The 20,599-nt window shown below is 51.7% G+C and overlaps 1 protein-coding gene across 2 annotated transcripts in view; it reads left to right on the forward strand.

The window, feature by feature from the left end:
• Positions 1-5,846: 5,846 nt before the first annotated feature.
• The window catches only part of Scube1 (signal peptide, CUB domain and EGF like domain containing 1), a 122,911-nt gene continuing 108,158 nt past the window's right edge, over positions 5,847-20,599 (forward strand). For both annotated transcript variants that reach the window (XM_040754072.1, XM_040754073.1), the window contains exons 1-2: positions 5,847-6,018; positions 9,047-9,178. In XM_040754072.1, coding sequence (XP_040610006.1) covers positions 5,931-6,018; positions 9,047-9,178 — 220 coding nt within the window. In that variant the 5' untranslated portion in view covers positions 5,847-5,930. The remainder of the gene's footprint in view (positions 6,019-9,046; positions 9,179-20,599) is intronic.

A 20,599-nucleotide genomic window follows, 5' to 3' on the forward strand; every position in this document is an offset into this window, starting at 1 on the left:
ACACACACACACACCCTACAGGCCCTGCTCCTTCTCCTTGCACAGTCCCAGCCTCCTATCCAGCCCCACACTTCAAGATGATGCTCTCTTCTTAACTCCCATGCTGCACTAGACTGTGAGCTCCACAGGCAGAAGCTAAACCCAGAACAGTGTGGTGTGCACTGGGTGCTTTGTTGGATGTTGAATGACTGAATGAATGTCACTCTAATAAAGCATCAGTGGTTTGATGACAGTTACTACCTACCTGATGGTTCTGTGGGAAGTCCATTATCTGGGACCAGAATCCCAGAGAGGAAACAAAAGCCCACTGATTGAAGGGGCAGGAAGACATGGCTCATAATGTCACTGTCCTTGAGATTCAAGTGAAATGGTGCCTGTTGGCAAGTCCTTCCTGGTCAGGTGGTGATGGATGTCATATCTGAGTCTTGATCCCTGGGACCACAGGGTGAAAGGAGAGAGCCAACTCCTACAAACTGTCCTCTATCTACACATGTGTGAGCACACACACACACACCTTCAAGTCTCAGCAAAGCCTTACTGTTCCTTTTAACTTCTCTAAGGCACTTGGCAAAATCATGGAATTTGGGGTTCAGGTAAATAAAATATGAACAAGAAAAAGTAAGAACATTTTTTTCAAAAAGACTCCAGTTGTCCATGACAGTTATTCCTGACCAGCAGCAAAGAGATCAGGCACCTTCAGGAGCTGTGGGATGGATCCCTGAACCTATTAACACTCCAGATTACCTACCGAGTGGGTTGTTTGTGGGTTTACATGAAAAGTGTTTACTGGATGACAGTGGCATTTCATGGACAGGTCTCCTACTCTGAGCAGGGTGGGCTTGAATACAAGTGGCAGAAACAAATGCAACCTCTTTAAGAGCAAAAGAAATGATGTGACCTAGACCCTAATATCTCCCCCTCCCCCCTTCTCATTCCCTCCTTCCTCCCTCTCTCCCTGATCCAGCCTCCCATATCATCCTCTGATTCTCACTGACTGGTGATCCCTCCTCTCTGAAATGGGCAGCGCCTGTCCACTCAGGAAAGAAGCCATGCCCATAGGTCCACTTACAAGAGACTGACAGGTGTGAATTAGTCACGTGCCTTTGACTAGACTAATTGTTTGCCCAATGGCTCAGACAGTCACTTGTTGACCTGGGAGGCTTGGGGCAAAGGCCTGAAAGTGACCTTAGGTGACAATGTGTCTGATAACCTGAAGGGAAGATGAGATTACTAATGTCAGGCTGCCACAGCGCATACAGGGAACACTGAGCTCAGAAGACAGGGCGGGGAACAGGGAAGGCATAGTGAGAGAAGGGAAGAGAGTGGGCTGTAGCCCAGAAAAGAGACAGCATGGCAGGGAGACAGCATGGCAGGGAGAAACAGGAATTGAGGACAGGGAGGCCCAGGGCCATCTCGGGAGGTCAGGAATGCTCATGCTGGCCTTGAAAACTGGTGTCACACCAGGCAGTGGTGGAGCTCGCCTTTAATCCCAGGACTTGAGAAGCAGAGGCAGGCAGATCTCAGCAAGTTCGAGCCCTACAAATTGAGTTCCAGGACAGCCAGAGCTACACAGAGAAAACTTATCTTAAAAAAAAAGAAAGGAAGGAAGGAAGAAAGAAAGAAAGAAAAGAAAGCCAATGGCCAGAGGAGGGAGAGGAGAGGCCATGGGTGCAGCCTTGCCTGGTATGCGTGAGTGTGAGTGTGAGTGTGTGTGGAGGCACGATTTTTGGTGGTCCCTGAATGGAGTCTGATATTCTGAGATAGCAATGGGTTGACATGCCCAAAGAACAATAGACTGAGTGAGACTGGATCTTAGTTTCCCCCGTGTCAGAGGAGCCCAGGCTGGGCTGTCTGCTGACCGTGTTTGCAGCTTTCCAGTCCTCACGTCCATCGGTCTGTGAACCTGCAGCCACAAGTCAGGTTCATGAGTGTCCCACAGAGGCAGTGTGCCCCCATCCCTCACCCCATGAAGTGATAGGATGAGCTCCTGCTGCACTTAGGCATCTCTGAGAAGCCTTTCTGGTGTTATCCTGTTTCCTCTGCCTCCTGAGAGTGCTGGAGATGGTTCTAAATATTCCAACAGCTTGGAGGAAGAAGTGGTAGATAGGAGAACTGGGTAAGCTCAAGTCAGTAAGGTAGGTTGTACACTGCTATGATTTAGGTACCATATGGAAATCACTCTTTTCAATATTGGAACAGAACTAGAAAACTCCAAAGTCTTGCAGTTAATAGTGTTTACCCCGGGAATTGAACTCGGGACCTCTGGAAGAAGAGCTAGTGCTCTTAAGCTCTGAGTCATCTCTCCAACCCCACCCCTCTCCCCTTTCATCCCTCTGTTATATGAGCATGAGTACAGACCCAGGTTCAAATCCCACCTCTGGCATTTGCTAGCTCTGTGATCCTGGACAGGCAACCTCAGACCCATTTTTCTGAGGTGTTCAGTGGGGATGGCAGCAATCTCCGTGTCACGGGGAGTAGATGGTGGGATTCACTAATGAGAGAGGAAGAAGGACCTGGGCCACGACCCCAGGTCATTTCTGGGTCTAGATGACAGGTTCCTGGAGACTGAGACCCTGTCTGACAACCCCGCCCAGCCCAAGAAAGAACATGTGTGAACCAGGATTGCACAGGGAACCGCAGAAAAGCCAGCATAGAAGAGCAAAGGGGCACAGACAGCCAAGGGAGGAAGGGGTAATTTCCTTTTCTTTCCATTTCATTCTTTTTTTTTTTTTTTAGAAAAAAAGGGGAAAGCCCTGAAACTCATCCACACAGAAATATGACATCTGTATGATGACATTTTACAGTTCCAGAGAACTTTGTATCTCAAAGCACTTTCACAATTAACCCAGGGGACCCTTCCTGATAAAAAATGTGCCAAAGGAAGGCATTTATAACCTGGTGGCTATTGCTACTATTGGAATCAGCGGGGGGGGGGTGATTATAATGTCCCTGATAGGAGCACAAAGCCCCCTACATGCCACGGTTCTGAGGAATTCAGGTCCAGTGTCTCATTTATTCCTCTCCAGAAGACGCCAGCATAGCCCTTCTGTTACTGAGAAGGAGATTAAAGTTCAGAGAGGTCCTGCGTCATGCTTGCCTGGCTCTATCTTCCCACCAACTCCAAGAGGCCATTCAGGCTGAGGAACCCAGGCTGAAGGGATGTCAGTGATGGGAACACCATTATGAGGCTGGTCAGCGCTGAGATTGTGATCTGAGTCCAGGCCAGGACTTTTCTGTCATGGAGGGACAAGGTGGACTCACAGAGGACAAACCTAGAAGGCGAACACCTTAGTGAGCCGTCACCAGGGGGGAGCCAAAGGGCCCCAAGTCTCAGGTCGACTGCTCTGGGCACTCGAGATTTGGGGTAATGCTGGCCAGACTAGCCTCCCCACAGGGCACAGGAAGTGGGGTTGTGCAGGGGAGAGACAACAGCTGGTTTCGTTCTTAAGGACCTGGCACAGCCAAAGTCAGCTCAACAGAGCAATAGAAGTTCACAACCGTTCCAACCATTTGTTCATTTATTGACTCATTTGCTCACTCACTCATTCATTCATTCATTCATGCACAGATTTGTTTGATGATAATTGATTTAGTTCCCTTTGGGACCTATGTTCACAGACAAGACCTTCAGGGCTCCATCTTGGGTGGACACGGGTAGTGACAGGGAGGAACTGGGGGTGAGAGTGGGGAACGGTTATTTTCTGAGCTTGAAGGTCTTGCATGGAACTTATGGGGCAGGGACTGGGGTGCAGGCAGGAGGGGATAAAGGCTGTCTTGGAGGAGTGACATCGGGCTTAGGGTGCAAAAGGCAAGCTGTCTGCCAGTCAGCCTTACTTGTGGAGGGCACAGGTGCACTGATTGACAGGCAGAGCCCACACAGGTAGCCTGTGCATGAAGGAGCCCAGTCTGCTCCCCCAAGCAGTGGCCTCTACATTCTTAGCTCAATATGGAGGTGTGCCGAGACATCCTTTGCCAGAGTCCTGATGTTAGGATGCTGGCCCCATCTATACTACCCACCGAAGAAGCAGTCACACCAGCCTCCACCATGTCTTTTTTCTGCTCTGGGAGCATAAGTCATCTCCTTGGTCAGAGAATTAGACACATCTTCTCCCTCTCCTTTCCTCCACTGTCCTTTGATTCGGCCACCCGTGCCATGGGCTCATAGAGAGAGCCACTTTTCTTTGCACACTTGAGGGACATTAGGTTATCAACAAATTTGACCTCCAAGGCTATTGAGGGACAAACTGCAGATAAAAATTTCATATTAATGAAAGAGTCTCTAGGGGCTGTAGGGATTCCCAATTCAACCCCAGCCCCCAACCCACCTTAATATTGAAAGGTAGAACTGGAAAGGTCTCAGGGTTGCTCTTGTGTTTAAGGATACCTGAGTGGGGATGGAAGCCCCTGAGGAAGACGCATGGGAAAACATGGTGCTAAGAAGCCCCCTTGAAAACACAGATTGGTTGCGTTGATGTCTCATGCACAGGGAGAAAAAAAAATCCAAAAGCCGTATAGCTGAGAGAATAGGCGTGGTAACGAGGTTCCCCAAACTAAACTACATGGCCAGGAACAACCAGGGAAAGAAAATGCGTGCAATGGCAGGGTAGGAGACGGGAAACAATAGAGGCCGGGGCCACTTCCTCCCTAGTTAGTCCTTTCTCCACAGTGTGGGCACGGATCCCTTGCATCGGCCTCCAGCCCAGTGCCACAAGCCCACGGGAAATCTGGAGCAGTAGGAGAAGAGACATGGATTTAGCCTTCCTGGGCCACGGAGGTGGCTGCATACTGTGTGTTGGGGGCAGGGAGCCGGCCCGAAAGGGAACCGCTGGGTGCAATAGTGCACAGGCAGAGTGGACAAAAAAGAGAAAAGTCTGGTCTTTGAGTCTGGAGAGCAGGAGACAGGAGCTCTTATTGGTGGTTGTCAAGGAGATGGGCCTTGGGGTTTGCTGAACTTCTTCAGCGTCCTGCCTCCGGAGCAGAGAGCGGCCATTGAGTGTTCTCCAGGCCTCAAGGCCGAGGGGTCAGGTGTAGAGCCAGGGCTGGGGGAGGCTCTGGGCCAGTGTGACCGCGACACTACGACCGCCTCCCCCCCCCCCCCCCCCCGGCGCCCCGGCGCCCCATCGGGCTTGTCACCCGAGAACCTGGGCTTGGCGGAGTAGCAAGCATCTCGGAACCGAGAGTCTGCTGAACCCGGCCGGATCGCGCGTCCACTCCACGGGAACACGGTTCCAGGAGCGCTGCCTGGCTATCAAAAACAAGCACTTGTATAACCATTGTCCTCAGGGCAGTACTGAAAAGTTCCTTTGATCTGGTGCGCAAATCCTAAAACTATCTTCTAGAGTTTTCCATGCCTGCTAGTGTGCGGCTGCCCTGGCAGCACTTGGCACCCATTAGGGACACAATAAATGCCTGTGGATCAGCGGCGTGCATCGAGCATCGCCTTCACCGGTCCTCGGTGCCTCTGGGCCTTTCTCCACCTCTACTTCCCCGATTGTGTGATTGTGTATATGCGGGGTCCAGGGGTGTTGTGCCCGAGGAACAGCTACCCTGTTCCTTGGGGACCCAGGACACAGAGCGGGGCCGGCGATGGACTGCTTGGGGACCAATCCCGGCCTGGATGACATCCTGCACCGCGACCCCAGCTCGCCCGGCTCCCACCCCCCACCTGCTGCCCGCCCCGGGAGAGGGGGCGGGTCCAGACTCCCGCAAGCCACGCCACCCGACGCCCACTGGACGGCCTCCCGCAGAGCTCCGCCCCTCGCGGCCGCGGGCCAATGAGCGCGCGGCTGTCAGCTTGTCCTGCGCGCCGGCTGGGTGACTCCGGAGCCGGAGCGGTAGCGGAGCTTGCTGCAGACAGGAGCGCTCGCTGAGCGGCCGCTCGGTGCGTCCCGTGCCCCGCACGCCGGCACCCGGCGCGGCTCGCTGCTAGCATGGGCGCGGCGGCCGTGCGTTGGCACTTGTGCGTGCTGCTCGCCCTGGGAGCGCACGGGCGGATGGTGGGGGGCAGCGGGCTCCCAGGTAAGCGCGAAGACTCGGGGATCTGAGGCGCGCGGGGACCTAGGGGCTGCCACCCCGCGCCGTCGGAGGCTGCCCCGTGCCGGGTTCTGCCTCCTTGCAAAGTAACTTCTGGGAGCTCCCGGGACCGGCGGGGGCGGGGTGGGCTGAGGCCCCGGGAGGGGAAGCGGGTGGCTGGAGAAAGAAAGAAAGCGCGACGGCCGCCTGCGGGGCCCGGCATGCGTACGGAGACGGGCGGGGACCCCCGAGCCGAAAGCGGCGCTCCCCCAGGACCGAGGGCTTGGCAGCTGCCGCATGGGAGATACCCGGAGGTATCCAGAAAGGACGCTCTGAGACTGGAGGGGAGGTGGGGAGATGAAGGGACAGACGGACAGGAGCCGAGGCGCAGAGGGAACAGACAAAAGGGCCCAGGAAGAAGCCCTGAGAAAGACAGCCGCGGGAGGGAAGAGGGGAGAGGAGGTAAGGGAGGGGAGCGAGGAGGCAGTGGACAGCGGGAAGGAGAAAGGCAGATCAAAGGACGGAGAGGAGGAGACAGATGGACACCAGAAACGGGAGGATTCGGAGGGGCGGCGCCGAGGGAGGGGACCGAGGGAGAGAGGAAGGATGGAGATGTCTGGGAAGAGATGGACAGATGGACTGTCAGACCGGAGGGGGGGAAGAGACGGACAGATGTAGGGAAGGAGGTGGATGGAGAACACGAATCGCACAACAAACCAGGACTTCGTGTCAAGGACGTCAGAGAGAGAGGGGGACAGAAGGTACAGGAGGAAGCCAGTAGGTCAGGGCAGAAGGAGCTTCTAGGTGGGGGTGTCCCTCCCTGACCTGAGTTTCCGGGAAGGGGCTCTCGGGAAAAGCTGCACACCCCGGTCCTCTTTTCACATCTCCTGGTTCTCCTTGGAGAGGGTCCTGCCTTGCTTGCACTCCAGCAGAGTCTCCCCAAGTCTGTTTCTGGAGGGATGGGGTCTGTTTGCGAAAATCCCACAGCAGATCCAGTGCCAGGGAGTTTGTGCTAGGCCATGCTACTTCTTCGTTGGCACTAAGTTTTCTTCCATGCCCCTATTCCAGAATCTGGGCCTTTGCCGGGTGGGGGGATGGGGGTGGGGGTGGTACTAGACATGTCTGTGGGCGTTTTTACCCCGGGGGTTGGGGCTCTTCACCTTTGTAGGACTGTCCTGTGTGCCTCTCCCTTCCTCTCTGTCCCTTCGGGTGTCTATCTGCCTGTGCCTCCCTGTCCCCTCTGTGTCCCCCTGATAACTGTAGAATTCCAGGAGCTGACCTCAGAGTAAGAAAACCAGGGTTGAAGTGAGCAGCCTGTGTTTGGGAGCTGTGCAGGAATCTACAGCCTGCCTCAGCCAAACTCCCCTGCTCCCAGGCCAAGTTTATAATTCGAAAGACAGATGGCCCCACCCACCCCTTCCAAGCCTCTGTGTTTCTGTCTCACCTGCTTAGGTGGGAGATGGAAGGGATCTCAAACCCCCAGGGAACTTCCTGTACCTCACTTTCATGCCCTGACCCATGGAAAGTAGAAGATGTCTCTTAGAGGTGACCATGTGGTCTGGTCCTCTCTGGTGTCCTGCCCTTGAAGCGGTGGTCCCTCAGTGGTCAGCTCTCCAGAAAACCCCTCCCCCACAACTCTCCACTGACCCTGGCAAGCATTCTCTGGTTTACTAAGCTGCCTGCCTCTGGGCTCTTGCCGACTGCCTTTAGGTATCTGTAGAGCTAGACCACACACTTGAGCCACAGGTGGCTGGCCTTGGAAGGGGTTGCTACATACGTGTACATGTTCGTGCCTGTGTGTTTGCATGTGTAAATGTGTTCAGGGAGGAGTCTGCTGTGTTTCTTTTTAGTGTCTGTCTTCCCTCTGGTGAGCTGGAACCTTGGAGTCTGGGGTGAGGAAGAGGGGTCTGGGTGAGGGTGGGGCACAGAGCTGGAGGCCAGTGTCCAGCCAGGGTGAATTCAAAGTGAGCATTCTTGGGCACCATGAAGTCTAGGGTGAGGCCAGATGGATGAAGAGATGGGGACATTTGGAGCCTCCCAGGGGGCTGTCCTCAGGGCAGCTGCTGCAAGTCCCTTGTCTGCTCACCTGAGTCCTTCTGCCTGTCCATCTGTGTGGTGGTCATAGCCAGCTGGAAGGAGAGTGACGCCCACACAAGCTTGTTCTGTGATGGGGTCTAGTCCAGTAGCAGGTACCACTGCCTCAGATCCCCGGTCTAAACCTAAAGTTCCCACTGTTCCCTGAGTAAACTCAGAGCGAGCAACCAAGTGATGAGACGGGGGGGGGGGGAGAGAGAGAGAGAGAGAGAGAGAGAGAGAGAGAGAGAGAGAGAGAGAGAGAGAGAGAGATCAGGTGTGTATGTGTGTACAGAAGCCTTTTTCATTATATAACCATGACTATAGCTTTCTGTACTTATGTGCTAGGGACATAGTTGGGGTATACCAAGCCCTTTGAGCCTGGATGGTGCTGTGGTCTAGAAGCTAGGCTATGAGAGTTGGCTTTCTGAGGCAGGAGCCTGGGTTGGCTGGGCAAAAGAACTCTGCTCTGGTTTGGCTCCCAGGAGATGACTCTCCCCACAGTTTACTGCCTTGGGGCTCAATGGGATCCCACATCCAGGCTCTGCTCAATATTTGCACACCCTTCTGCCTTAGTTTCCTCATCTGCAACCCAGAGGGACTCGATTTAAGTTCTTCTGAGGCCTGTTTGGAATGAGGAATATGGAGGACTGGAATGATGCCTTTAAGGAAACCAAGTTCCACAGAGAGGTTTTTCTCTCTGGTGTCTCTAGCCTTCAGCTTCTCCACACCTTAGTGAGGATAACGGCCATACCTAATGGAACTGTTAAGAAAATGAAGACCAGATGTGTTGTGACATGTGCCTGGCACAGAGAAACTGCCCCTCGTCACACAAATTTGCTATGTGACACTTAATGTCAGTTAGCCCAGTGGTCAAGGGTAGGATGAGGGCATGAACTTCCAGCATGGTCTCAGATGTCTTTCCTAGCATGCTTCACCTGCAGTTTCCCCTCCCCCACAGGAGCCGTGGACGTGGATGAGTGCTCGGAGGGCACAGATGACTGTCACATAGATGCCATCTGCCAGAACACACCCAAGTCTTACAAATGTCTCTGCAAGCCAGGCTACAAGGGGGAAGGGAGGCAGTGTGAAGGTGAGTTCCCTCAGCCCTCCCCACCAAGCTGGCCCCACAGGGAGGTGGTTGAAGCCTGCCTGTGGTATGCTAGCATGCTATCCCTACATCCCAGCACTGTGGACACAGACAACTTGGGCTCTGTCAATCCTGTGTTCTTCAGAGGCCTGCAGGCTTCCAGGAGACATAGCTGCTCGCCTGGAGGGTTAAAGATGGAAAAAGAAGTGCCTGGCTTTCACCTAAGTGTTAGCCCTTTCGTTTCTTGAAACCAAATGACTATTTGTGTGTCTGGTCCTGAATACACATGGGAGCAGTAAAATCCCAGGATGACTCCTCTCTTGAATCCCTAATTTCAGACTCCAGGCCACGCTGTGTAGCCTCTGCAGAGGGACCTGTCCCATGGGTGGACTGGGCTGTGAGACTGGCTCAACTGGCTCTCCTCTTTCTAGCCCCAGATCATAGACAGAGTCTGTGGTTCAAGGCATTCATCCATCTGTCCAGCCTCTCCTCACTTCACCTGCAGTTCTGGGTTGATGGTTCAGGAGTAGAAACCCACTCCCCAGGGCAGACATGTGGTGCATGCCTGAAATCCCAGCACTCAAGTGTCCAAGGCAAGCCAGGTGTGGTGGCACACACCTTTAATCCCAGCACTCTGGCAGGCAGAGACAGATCTACAAAATCAAGTTCCAGGACAGCCAGGGCTATACAGAGAAACACTGTCTCGAAAGAAAGAAAGAAAGAAAGAAAGAAAGAAAGAAAGAAAGAAAGAAAGAAAGAAAGAAAGAAAGGAAGGAAGGAAGGAAGGAAGGAAGGAAGGAAGGAAGGAAGGAAGGAAGGAAGAAAATAGACTAGAAACAGTTCAAGGCAGTGGATCTATAGGCTGAGGTCATCTTGGGCTACACAGTGGATTTGCGACTAACATGGACTAGATCATTAGATCTCAAAAAATGAAAGAAAAGAAACTGCCTCCCCCAGAGAGAAAAGTGAAGCTTCTGTGTTACAGGGAGCCCGGAGTCTGAGCCTGGTGAGATATCGGCCCATAAAGATCTCATGGACATTTTGACCCCATTCGAGTTGAGCAGAGCTTGGCTATTAGGGCATAAAAGCTGTTCTCCCTGATCCTTGTACCCCTGACCTAGACCTTCCCATCTACCCTCAGTGTACAGAGGAAGATTGACCGAGGCAGGGACAGATAGTTAAGTTTCCGAAGTTTTACAGAAATGCAGACAGGATTAAAACCCAGAGTTCTGGTCCTTTGTCTAGGCCCTAACAGCAGCTCAGTTTTCAGTGTGGGGTTGCATTGGGGAAACATTGCATGACAATAGGATGAGTTTCTGCCCTTTGTGGCCAGGCTCCCCAGAGTTGGGGCCTTACAGCTGCCCAGCACCCCCAGGAATGCTTTTACTCAGTCTCTACAGTCTGAGAACTGAACAGATGGCATCTCCATGGTCCCTGCTTAGTGTCAGCACCTTGTTGGTTTGCTAGGGTTCCTAGGAGCTGCAGAGGGAGGGAAGCTAGTGTAACTCAGTGGTCCAGGTGCCACAGTGAGTGTATAATTTCTGACCTTCTCCTTGACCTTGAGACCCAATGTTTCTAGCAAGAGAGGGCATGATTGTCACAACCTAGCTGAAGACACCGAGCTGACCTGTCCTGGAAGCCCAGCTCCTGCTGTCCTCCACTCCCAGACTCTCTTCATCTTCTGTTCCCTCTGAAGCCCGTTAGAGCTCGGGTTCCCCCATACTGATGGAGTCCCAGGCTGAGACCTGGAACTCCTCCTGATCCCCCTGCCTCTACCTCCATGATGACAGATGACTATACGTGTGTATTGTCACAGCTGGTTGATAGAGTGTTGGGGATTAAACCCAGGGCTCCCTGTAGCTAGGTAATCACTCCACAACTGAGCTATGTCCCTGCCCGAGAGCCAGACTCATGTTCCCAGCCAGCTTGGCCACCTGGCTCTGTGGACCTTTTGTCCACGTCTGCCCCAGAAGGAAGTTCGAGTGCCCTTCAGGAATACACATGCTACCCATCTGCATTAAGCACTCAGTATGATCCCAGAAGCCCCTGGGCTGCCTTCCATCATTGCTTTTCTGACTCTGGGTTCTAATTTCATGTCTTGTTCCCCAACCTTGTTTAACGTGGGCTGGGTGCTGAGGGCCACGCTCCTCAAGTCGTATGTCTCCGGTTGTGCCTCCAGGAACTCAGGAGCACCTCACTGACGAAGTCTGCCATTCTGCTCCCAACTCCTGGGGCAGAGCCTGACGCTAGTCCAGGCCTGTGAGGTATGCTCAGTTTGAGTCTACTCCCCAACCAAGACTGGAGTTCAAATGAGCAGTTTGAGAAACCCCGATGAGTGGGCAGTGGGGAGCATGGGGGTTGCTAGGAGGAGCCTTTCTGTGGTGGTGTCATTTTGACCCTGTGTCATCTGAGAAGAAAGCAGGGAATAGCCTGGCCTCTGCAAAAGGCTGCATATCAGCTCATCTCATACAGGGCGATGGTTTGCCCTCAACAAGCATCGGTGTCTCTTTTTAGACCCAGACTGTCCCCCACACTCACCCTGGAGACTAGGCTGGACACAGTGCAGTGTGTGAAGCCTTCCTCCCTTGGTCCATAGCTCCCAGCAGCCCACATGCAGATGAGTGTGTTAACTGGTACCATGTGTTTTCAGAGTAGCTGCAAGCTCCAGGGGGCTGTGAATGGTAAAGAGCTTTCAGAGTCCCCCTCAATGCCACATACCTCGGAGGTGATGCTCGTGGAAACACGCATCCCTGCCCTTCAGTCGGCGGTGCCCCACAGGTTGAAGTTGTTTATCAGTGACAATCTTAAATCACACTGTGAGCTGCTTGGCCCAGGTTCTGAGAACCTGGGTGGACCCATCCTGCTTGCCCTAGGTATCTTATTCCTGGAGACTCACACACAGGCATTGGTTGGCATCAGCCCATCCTGCTGGAATATTAACACAGGGGCCATCAGATATCCTAAGATGGCTACCCCCAGAAGACTGCACGCACATCTGGAGGGACTGACAGGCCACATTCAGGGTAGCCTGAGGGAGCTCAGAGACCACCCAGATGTTTATTTCCTGGTCTAAATGGTCCAGAGGCCATCTGAGAGAGACGGACCTTGCCAGAGTTGGGATGAGAGCCCACGTGTGGTGAGCTCATTGCTGTGTGTCTGCTGTGGTCAGTGCTGTCTATTATGTTCTGAATGGTCCTAATTCAGCTGAGCAGAGTCATTAAAGAATAGATGTGGAGCCAGATTGCTGGGCTTCACTGCCTATGTATCTGGGAAAGCCACCCAACCTCTGTGTGGGCAGCAAGCATCATTCTAGCAGCTACTTTGTAGAAGGCAAGGGCTAAGTGTGTTAATGTATTTACAGCATGAACGCGTAGCTTGGCATGCAGAGTGGAATACACAAGCATTAACTGCTGCTGCTGTGGTAATGGTGTCAGGGCTGGCAGGTGTTGATGAGGTGGTCTTTTTCATTTTTGTTCTTTTCTCTTGCAATGCTGAGAACCAAACCCAGGGTCTTGTGCAAGTCACATGGCAAATGCTGTAATACTGAGCCACACCCTCTGCCAAGGGTGACACTGTGAAGGAATTCCTGCCCGGTTCCGCAGCCACCTCAGAGCCCCCAAATAACACATGAGACACTATATTAATTATGAAACTGTTGGTTTCATAAGCCACTATCTAGGGCTTCTTATTGGCTAACTCTGACTTAATTTCTAACCCATTCCTATCAATCTAAGTATTTCCATGTGGTCTTTTCTTACCGGAGAAATGTTCGGAGACATGTTACTCCTCCCAGAATCCTCCTTGTCTCTTAGTCCCGCCAGTCTTGCTTCCCAATTGGCCAACAGTGTTTTATTCATGAACCATTAGGAGAAACATATGTACAGAAAACTTCCCCCATCATGACACTGTTGCTCCGAGTAACATTGATGATAGTGATAATGATAATGATGGATATGGGGATATTGGTTTAGAGGAAGATTATGGTGATAGTAATGGAGATGACATTGGTGAGGGTGAAGGTGATGTTGATGTTCGTGATGGTGATGATGTGGTGATGGAATGGGGTGATGATGATATTGACAGTAATTAATGATTGTGATGCTGATGATGGTGATGGGATGAAGGTGACATTGAGGCAGTGTTCATTTTTGCTTAACTATTATCTCATCCTGCTGATGTATTAATGCTGACAGAGGGCTTGTTGTGGGCTGACAGGGTGACTCTGAGGTAGGGGGCTTGCTGGGGACAAATGGGATTGCCTTGGGCCACTGATAAGGTTCTGATGAGGCAGAGGAGTTTTCTCTGAGAGTGGTGTCCTCTTCGAAGTCAACGTGTGGGTGTAGAAATTTGGAAAACACATTATGATGTCCCTTGAGCTTGACAGGTGACTTCTCTTGGTGGCCCTTTTCAGACGCATTCATGCCTCCATTTTAAGCTCTGCCACACCGCATTGTATGTCCCTGGCTCCTCCTGGACCTGACTAAAGGGTTGTGACTGTCACCTGTTAGACTCCCATCTTGGGAACCTAGCTGTGGAGGGAGGGGTGTCCTGTCCTTCCAGAAGCTTTCCCTGGTTCCCAAACGGGTAGTTCTGGCCTGTTGTCATCTTTCCTCAGAGCCTGTCTCCCTAGGATGTGACATCCCACGCCCGTCCTCTGAGACTGACTCAAAGCTGCTGTCGAATGGCAGTTAGCAGCCCAGAGAATGTCAGAGAAGGCCTCCCTGAGCCTCACACACTCTGAAGACTTGCAGATGAGGAAACTGAGGCCTCTGACTGGTTCATCTGGGGAAACTGGGTCCAGAGAGGTCAGTCTTCAGACAGGTTGATCAGCTGAGAGGCAGCAGCAGCTGGGTCCAGCCATCAGCCACTGGTCTCAACAGTTTGTCTGAAGACTGTGGGGGAGAGGGTTCTCTAGCTGTACTGGGGTCTCAACAGTTTGTCTGAAGATGTGGGGAGAGGGTTCCTTAGCTGTGCATTGATGGAGGAGGCCATAGGGACCCTTTCCTCCACAGCTGTTCCCTGGAGACAGGTCTATGACTGTGACCCACTAGAATCACATCATCCATGGGATAGATAGGAGACCCTCCTTGCTTGGGCTCACCCAGGCCTCTGCCCAAACACTTTGAGTTACTGCTTTTTTTTTAATCCTTCCCTCCTTATCTCATCCCAACTGCTTTTTTTTTTTTTTTTTTTGCTTCTTCAGACTCCAGCTCCTTTGCACCCTGGGACCTTTGCACATTCTGTCTCCCAGCCCTCCTCCCTCATCTGAGCTAGTGCATCCGCATCTCATGGGACCCTTTGGCTGGACACAGGCCTTTTGGAGGCCATGGGGGCCAGCCCTGCACCATCAAGCCCCTGTTCTGAATTAACCATGCCTGTGTGAGCTCGTTCTGCCAGAGGGGCAGACTGGGGCCAGGAGGGGGCAACTCATCCCCTTTAAATGCTTCAACTCATTTAACCTTAACTGCCTTGTTTTCATAGACATTTGCAAAGGAAAAGGACCAAATTATAGCTTGAATTGGGTCTTACTAATCTTAATTAAAAGCTCTCCTTTATAATCAGGACCAGGCCTCAAACGAGGAGCAAACCACCCTCAAATGGCTTGTTTAAATAACTGAGAGCCCCCCCACCCCTGCTAATGGCTGTTTAGTCTGAACCCAAGGCGCACATCCCCCTTCTATGTGTGCTTAATTTTTAGACCATTCATTCAAGTGGTTTATTCCTCTCACATGTTTCAACTCAGGCCCTTTTCAAATTCTGTAATTAAAGCTCTTGGGGGAAATGAGATTTTGTTTTGGCCACAGTATATTAAATATATTGCTATTTTCCTTTTGGTGTGTGTGAAAAGAAAAAAAAATGACAAGCATCAGAGATCGCAAAATTAGCATGTATGTAATGAATGTAAATAATCACTTCCTGGATTTTATATCCCTGGGGTGTACTTGTCAATCACTAAAGTTAGGTAGATTACAGAGCATGTCATTAAAGGGTTTTAACCAAACTCTTAATAACACACCCAGTGATTCATTTAGTTTATCATTAAGGGAAAAAAATCTAAAACCAATTGGCCTTCGTAGAGAATAATGGCCAAGGTCTTATTAAGTCATTTCCATTGTGATTATAGCACACTTTATTGAAACTCTAGATAGATTTTATTTATTTATTTATTTATTTATTTATTTATTTATTTATTTTTGCTTGAGGCAGGGGAGGCCAGGAAGGGCTTGGGGAAGGGGGAAGGATGTCAAGCAAGGGAGAATTCTCCTCCTGCTAAGTCTGAAAAACATGCAATTATGCATGCTAATGTGTGTACTGCCCAAGATGAAAGTGGAGGGATCCTGCAGGACAGCCGGGCAGGAGGATTCTGGATGAGACCTCAAACTCCCACTTACTTATTCCCAGGTAACAATTAAGTGGTACTCTCATTTCGATTCTGTTTCTGTGACAAAATACTCCAATGAAAAGCAACCTAGGGAAGAAAGGGCGTATTTTAGCTTACAGTTGCAGAGTACAGTCCATCATAGCGGGGGAAGTCAAGGCAGAAACTCAGCTGGTCGTGTCACATCCACACTCAAGCCTGCTTGCTTGGTGATGAGCCAACCCTCTACTCTTACACAGTTCAGGGCCCCAAGCCAGGGAATGGTGCTACCCACAAGGCACTGGGCAATCCCACATCAGTTAACATTTGGAACAAGTCTCCAACAGACATGGTGCACAGGCCACCTTGATCCGGACAATCCCTCACTGAGACTCTCTTCCAAGTGATTCTAAGTTGTGGCAAGACAACAGTTAAAACTAACCAGCAGGAGTAGGGCAGGGGTGGGAGAGAGATCCACTAAAAGCACTGGCTGCTCTTGTAGAGGACCCAGGTTCAATTCCCAGCACCCACATGGTAGCCCACAATCTTCTGTAACTCCAGTTCCAGGGGATCCAATGCCCTCTTCTGACCTCTGTAGGCAACAATCACACATGTGGTGCACATACATACGTGCAAGCAAAACACTCAAGCACGTAGAATAAATCTTAAAAAGCAAAAAGCAAAACAAAACAACTTAACCAGCACAGGCAGAGTTGCTTGCGACTGGTCCCAGTCAATAGCAGTTCCAGTCACTTGGAGAGTTATTGGGGCTCGTGACCATCTGAGCAGGACCAATGAAAACCTTGTGCACTTGGTTTTATATTGGAGACAAGTTCATGTAAACCATAGGCTATGGCCTGGGGGTGTCCAGAGTTTTAGCTGAGGGTCTTCTGGCTGTCAGGCTTTGTGCTAGGCCCATCTGTGTTTCCTGGTCATGACCTCACTGATTAGCAGGAAGCTGGAAAAGGCAAAATGAGTTAGGAAGCAATCGATGGAGACAGAACTCAGAGGGCTGGAGGCAGGAAAGTGGCTGTCTACCCCTGCCTGTGGTAAGGAAGAAAATGGGGGTGAAAGGTGGGGGCGTGGATAGTGTTCCTTGAGGAGGTTTCATCCAAGCCATGGTAGATAGTGCTCTGACATTGCCTCCACCTCTGGGGCCAGTGGCTGGAAGAAAGCTCAGAGGGGTTCACTGATACCTGAAATTCTGCGAGCGCTGGCTTCCTCGGTCCGCCTCCCTGGACGGTGGGAGCAGCAGCCCCTGCCTGGGAGTGTGCCCTTGAGTGGAAGTTGTGAGAGGGAGCCTGCCTCAGTCTAGGGCAGCAGATCTCAGCCTGTGGGTCTCAACCCCTTGGGGGTCGCGTCAGATAGGCCACATATCAGATACTTTCATTACTATTCATAAAGTTACTACAGTTGTGCGGTGAAATAATTTTATGGCTGGGGGTCACCACAACAGGAGGAACTGTAGTAGTAAAGGTCCCTGAATTAGGAAATTAGAACCACTACTCTAGGGTGTGTCGAAGGCAGCCTCGGGGGCTTTGTGTCCAACTCTTCCCTTTAAAACTCTTTGCACCTGGCTTCCTACCCCCTGGGTCTCCTGCCCCCCCCTGCAGCCCTTGTCAGCTCTGCCTCCAGGCCCTCTCGCCTCCCCTCCCCTGTGCTGCTTCTTATTACAGTGGCTGTATTTGTGTTTCCATCAGAGGAATGCTAACCAGAAAAAAACCATTATTTCTAAGAAAATAAACTGTGGGCTTGTTGGCCTTTGAGTACTACTGAAATGAATATAGGCCCTCCCCAAAGGCCTTGAGACAAAGAGTGCCGGGGGCTTGTGTATACGGGCAAGGTCAGGGGGTCTGAGAGGTTGTCCTGACTGGGTCTTCCAGATGGACCAGGCTGCAGCCCTGGGAGGAACAGGGCTGTAGCAGCAATGGTTGCCTGAGGCTTCAGTCCTGGGATCCTAACAGCTGTCAGGGTTGTTCTTTTCCCGTTCCTTCCAGTGTCCCCAAGATACACCCTTCTCTCAGAGGACCCAGGCCTTCTGCCCAGGCAGACCTGCCTTCCTTGGGAAGGGGTATAGAGCTGAGAATGGACCCATGGAGACCAGGCTTCCAGCCTTGTGGGTCTCTCAGGTCTTAGCACACTGACTACCAAGTTCAGAGAGAGCCAGAGGGTCCCCGGCCCCTTGGTTCCCCACTGTGAGAAACTCCTCGTTTAGGATGCTTCCCATCCTGGAGGTAACAAATGCTGTTGGATCATTAGCAGAGTTCATCCACCTGTCTCTTCCCACCACGGCTAGTCCTACTGGCAGACCTGGACCTCAATGGGGTCCTGTTAGTTTCTCAATGAAGCCAGACTGCTGCTCCCTGTGCCCAGGGTCTGGGGCTAGCATAGGGCACAGAAGGAAAGCAGTCCTAATCCCCCAGTGGACACCATGGCCATAAAGTTCTGGTCCACTGAGACATGGGGCTGCCCTTGGATGGCTTCACCCAGATTAAGGACACCTCCAACACTAGCCTGCTTGTGTTGGGGTTTCGGCTTTGCAGCAAATGTGCCCTGTGAGTAGGGAAGTGGAAATGGTCTTCCCTACCTTGGCCACAGTGAAGGTTTAGCCAGTTGCCACGAGGGGTCTCCTCTGCTACTTCTACTATTGGGGGAGGGATGGTAATATCCTCCAGGGATCTGGGGAGAAAGACAGGAAGCGCACCCACAGGTCTGCTCAACTCAGCCACAATTGGCTGTCTGTCTGCAGTGGCTGCAGACAGACAGAAAGCTGAGCTGGCGGTCCTGGGTCTAAGCTGCCATCGGCCCAGGCTTGCTGATGAGCTGGGTGTCCAAGACTCCCTGTGTGGACCCCTAGTTACACCTCCATGCAAACCACAGAACGTAGACCAGCTCTCTGACCCTGAGGTGGGACTTCATTGCTAGCACCTTCTGATGATCTGTGGACTGGGTTTGGAGCCCCCCCCCCAAGACTCTTAAGTTTCAAGGCCTGCAGCCCTGCGCCCTCCCCCACCCCTGTCTTGCCAAAGAAAGGAGAGAATGGCTGATAACTGCTGGGATCCTGCTCATAAAAGGCAGGAGAGAGCACAGGGCTGGCAGAGCCCCAGGCCCCTGTCACTGCCACCCCAGACACTTCTAGGGCTCAGTTTCCCACAACTAATGTTTCGTGAGGACTTGAGGCCAGAACATGGAGAAGAGCCTCCAAGTAAGGGTTTAGGGTATTACTGATCGAGAATTGCTATGATTTGCCCATCCTTTTTCTGGTGGCTTGGTAGGCACACCCCTCCATTCTTGGGATAATACACCCCTCCGTAAACCCAGGCTGACGGCATGGAGGCTGGTTCAAAGTAAGCCCCCCTTGAGTCAAATGTAGTGTTGCACACCTGAAATGCCAGTACCTGGGAGGTGGAGGCCAGCCTGGGCTACATAGTAGGAACCTATCTAAAAATACTTGTTGAAAACAAAATAAAAAACACAGCACACACAAATCGGCCATCCTCATGGTCCTCCTGCATCCAGGCAGAGGCCAAAAGGCCAGCTCACTCAGTGATAAGTGTAACCATAACACTGGCTTTTCTTCCATTAAAAAATTATCATCATCACATGATTGTATGGTGTGTGGGGGGCTCATGCCACAGTGTGCTGGGGAGGATTGAGACACAATGGAGTTTGCTCTCTCTCCTTTCAGTTTTGTATGGGTTCCGGGAAATCATGAGCTGTCTGCCTCACCAGCCCTCTTTCTCTTTGTTTTCAAAACCGCTTTGTTGAGATACAGCCTGCATACCGCATAGTTGACCCATGTGAAGTCTCCAAGCCAATGTCTTTTAGTGAATCCACAGTTGCTCATCACCACAATCTGTTTAGAAACTCCATGTTTCTTAGCCACCAGCCCCACCCCCAGACTTGCAGCTCCTGTAACCACTGGATACCACTAGTATACATTCTGTCTCTGGGATGGCCTGTTCAGGGGACATTTGGTGGATAGGATCACATAGTATGTGGCCTTTTGTGACTGAACAGTGTTTATTTGAAGTCAGGCAGCCTGGCTCAGTTGCTGACTTTGCTTGCCTTGGTAATCTTCATTTCCCTTAGCTTAAAGTTAAGATGTGGGCACCCATCTCTTAGAGCTGTCCTGTGTGCAGGGCCCATGAACTGCCCGGTGCTGTCCCACACGTTGCAAGGGCCAGTCAGTGGAAGCGACAGCCAGGCTGCTTGTCACTCTCTCAGCATTCAGCCAATGCTCATTGCATGCATTCCGCTGGCTGGGAAAGAGGGGCAAGCTTCAGAGGGGGCAAGACACCGAATCCCAAGCCAGGGTGATTAGGGCCGCGGGCTGCTGAAGGTGCTCCAGGCACAGAGAGCTCCAGAAGAATACTTGCTGATGGTCAGAAGCCACAGGGGGCACCGGAAGAGATCACAAAGTAGCTGTAACCCCACAATTATCTCAGATCTCAGAGTGGGGTAGGGAGACCTTCACTCCCTCTGACTGAGCCGTGGATGCAGTTAGGAATGAGAAAGTATATAGATTGGTGTTGGTTTTGCGTGACCTTTGACCTCTCCTGTAATTAACTGCTGGGCCCACTTCTGGCATTGTCTCTGCAGAAGGGAAACCTGATCGATGGATGCCAGGGGTCCTCAGAGAGTTGGTCTCATTACTCAGTCATTACAGACCTGGAGCTTAACCCTGCACCACCGGAGACAGGGGGCTTAATCCTTCCTGCCAGGCAGAAACTACCTTCCCGAGAGTGTAATTAGCCAACAAACTGGATTAAGATTTATTCATCAATAAGGACTCAACTTCCTAAGCCATACATCTCTCCCAGAATGGACGTCTATCTAAAGAGTGCATGGTTTTCCTAAAGCCACAGACAAAGGAGGGACAAGCTAGCGCCCAGTCGGGGACAGGGTCTTTGTTAGAGCATTGGGGCTTCCCTTCTGGGAGGAATGTCTAGAAAAATGCCAATCAGGGAAATGAGACCTTGTCATTATTGGCCTCTGAGAGTGAAAGTGTGATTGCTTTCAAAGCCCTCCTTTTGAGGTTTTCTATCAGCCTTGATTTAAAAAGA

Source organism: Mesocricetus auratus, unplaced genomic scaffold, assembly GCF_017639785.1.
Source record: "Mesocricetus auratus isolate SY011 unplaced genomic scaffold, BCM_Maur_2.0 Super-Scaffold_100010, whole genome shotgun sequence".
Taxonomy (NCBI): domain Eukaryota; kingdom Metazoa; phylum Chordata; class Mammalia; order Rodentia; family Cricetidae; genus Mesocricetus; species Mesocricetus auratus.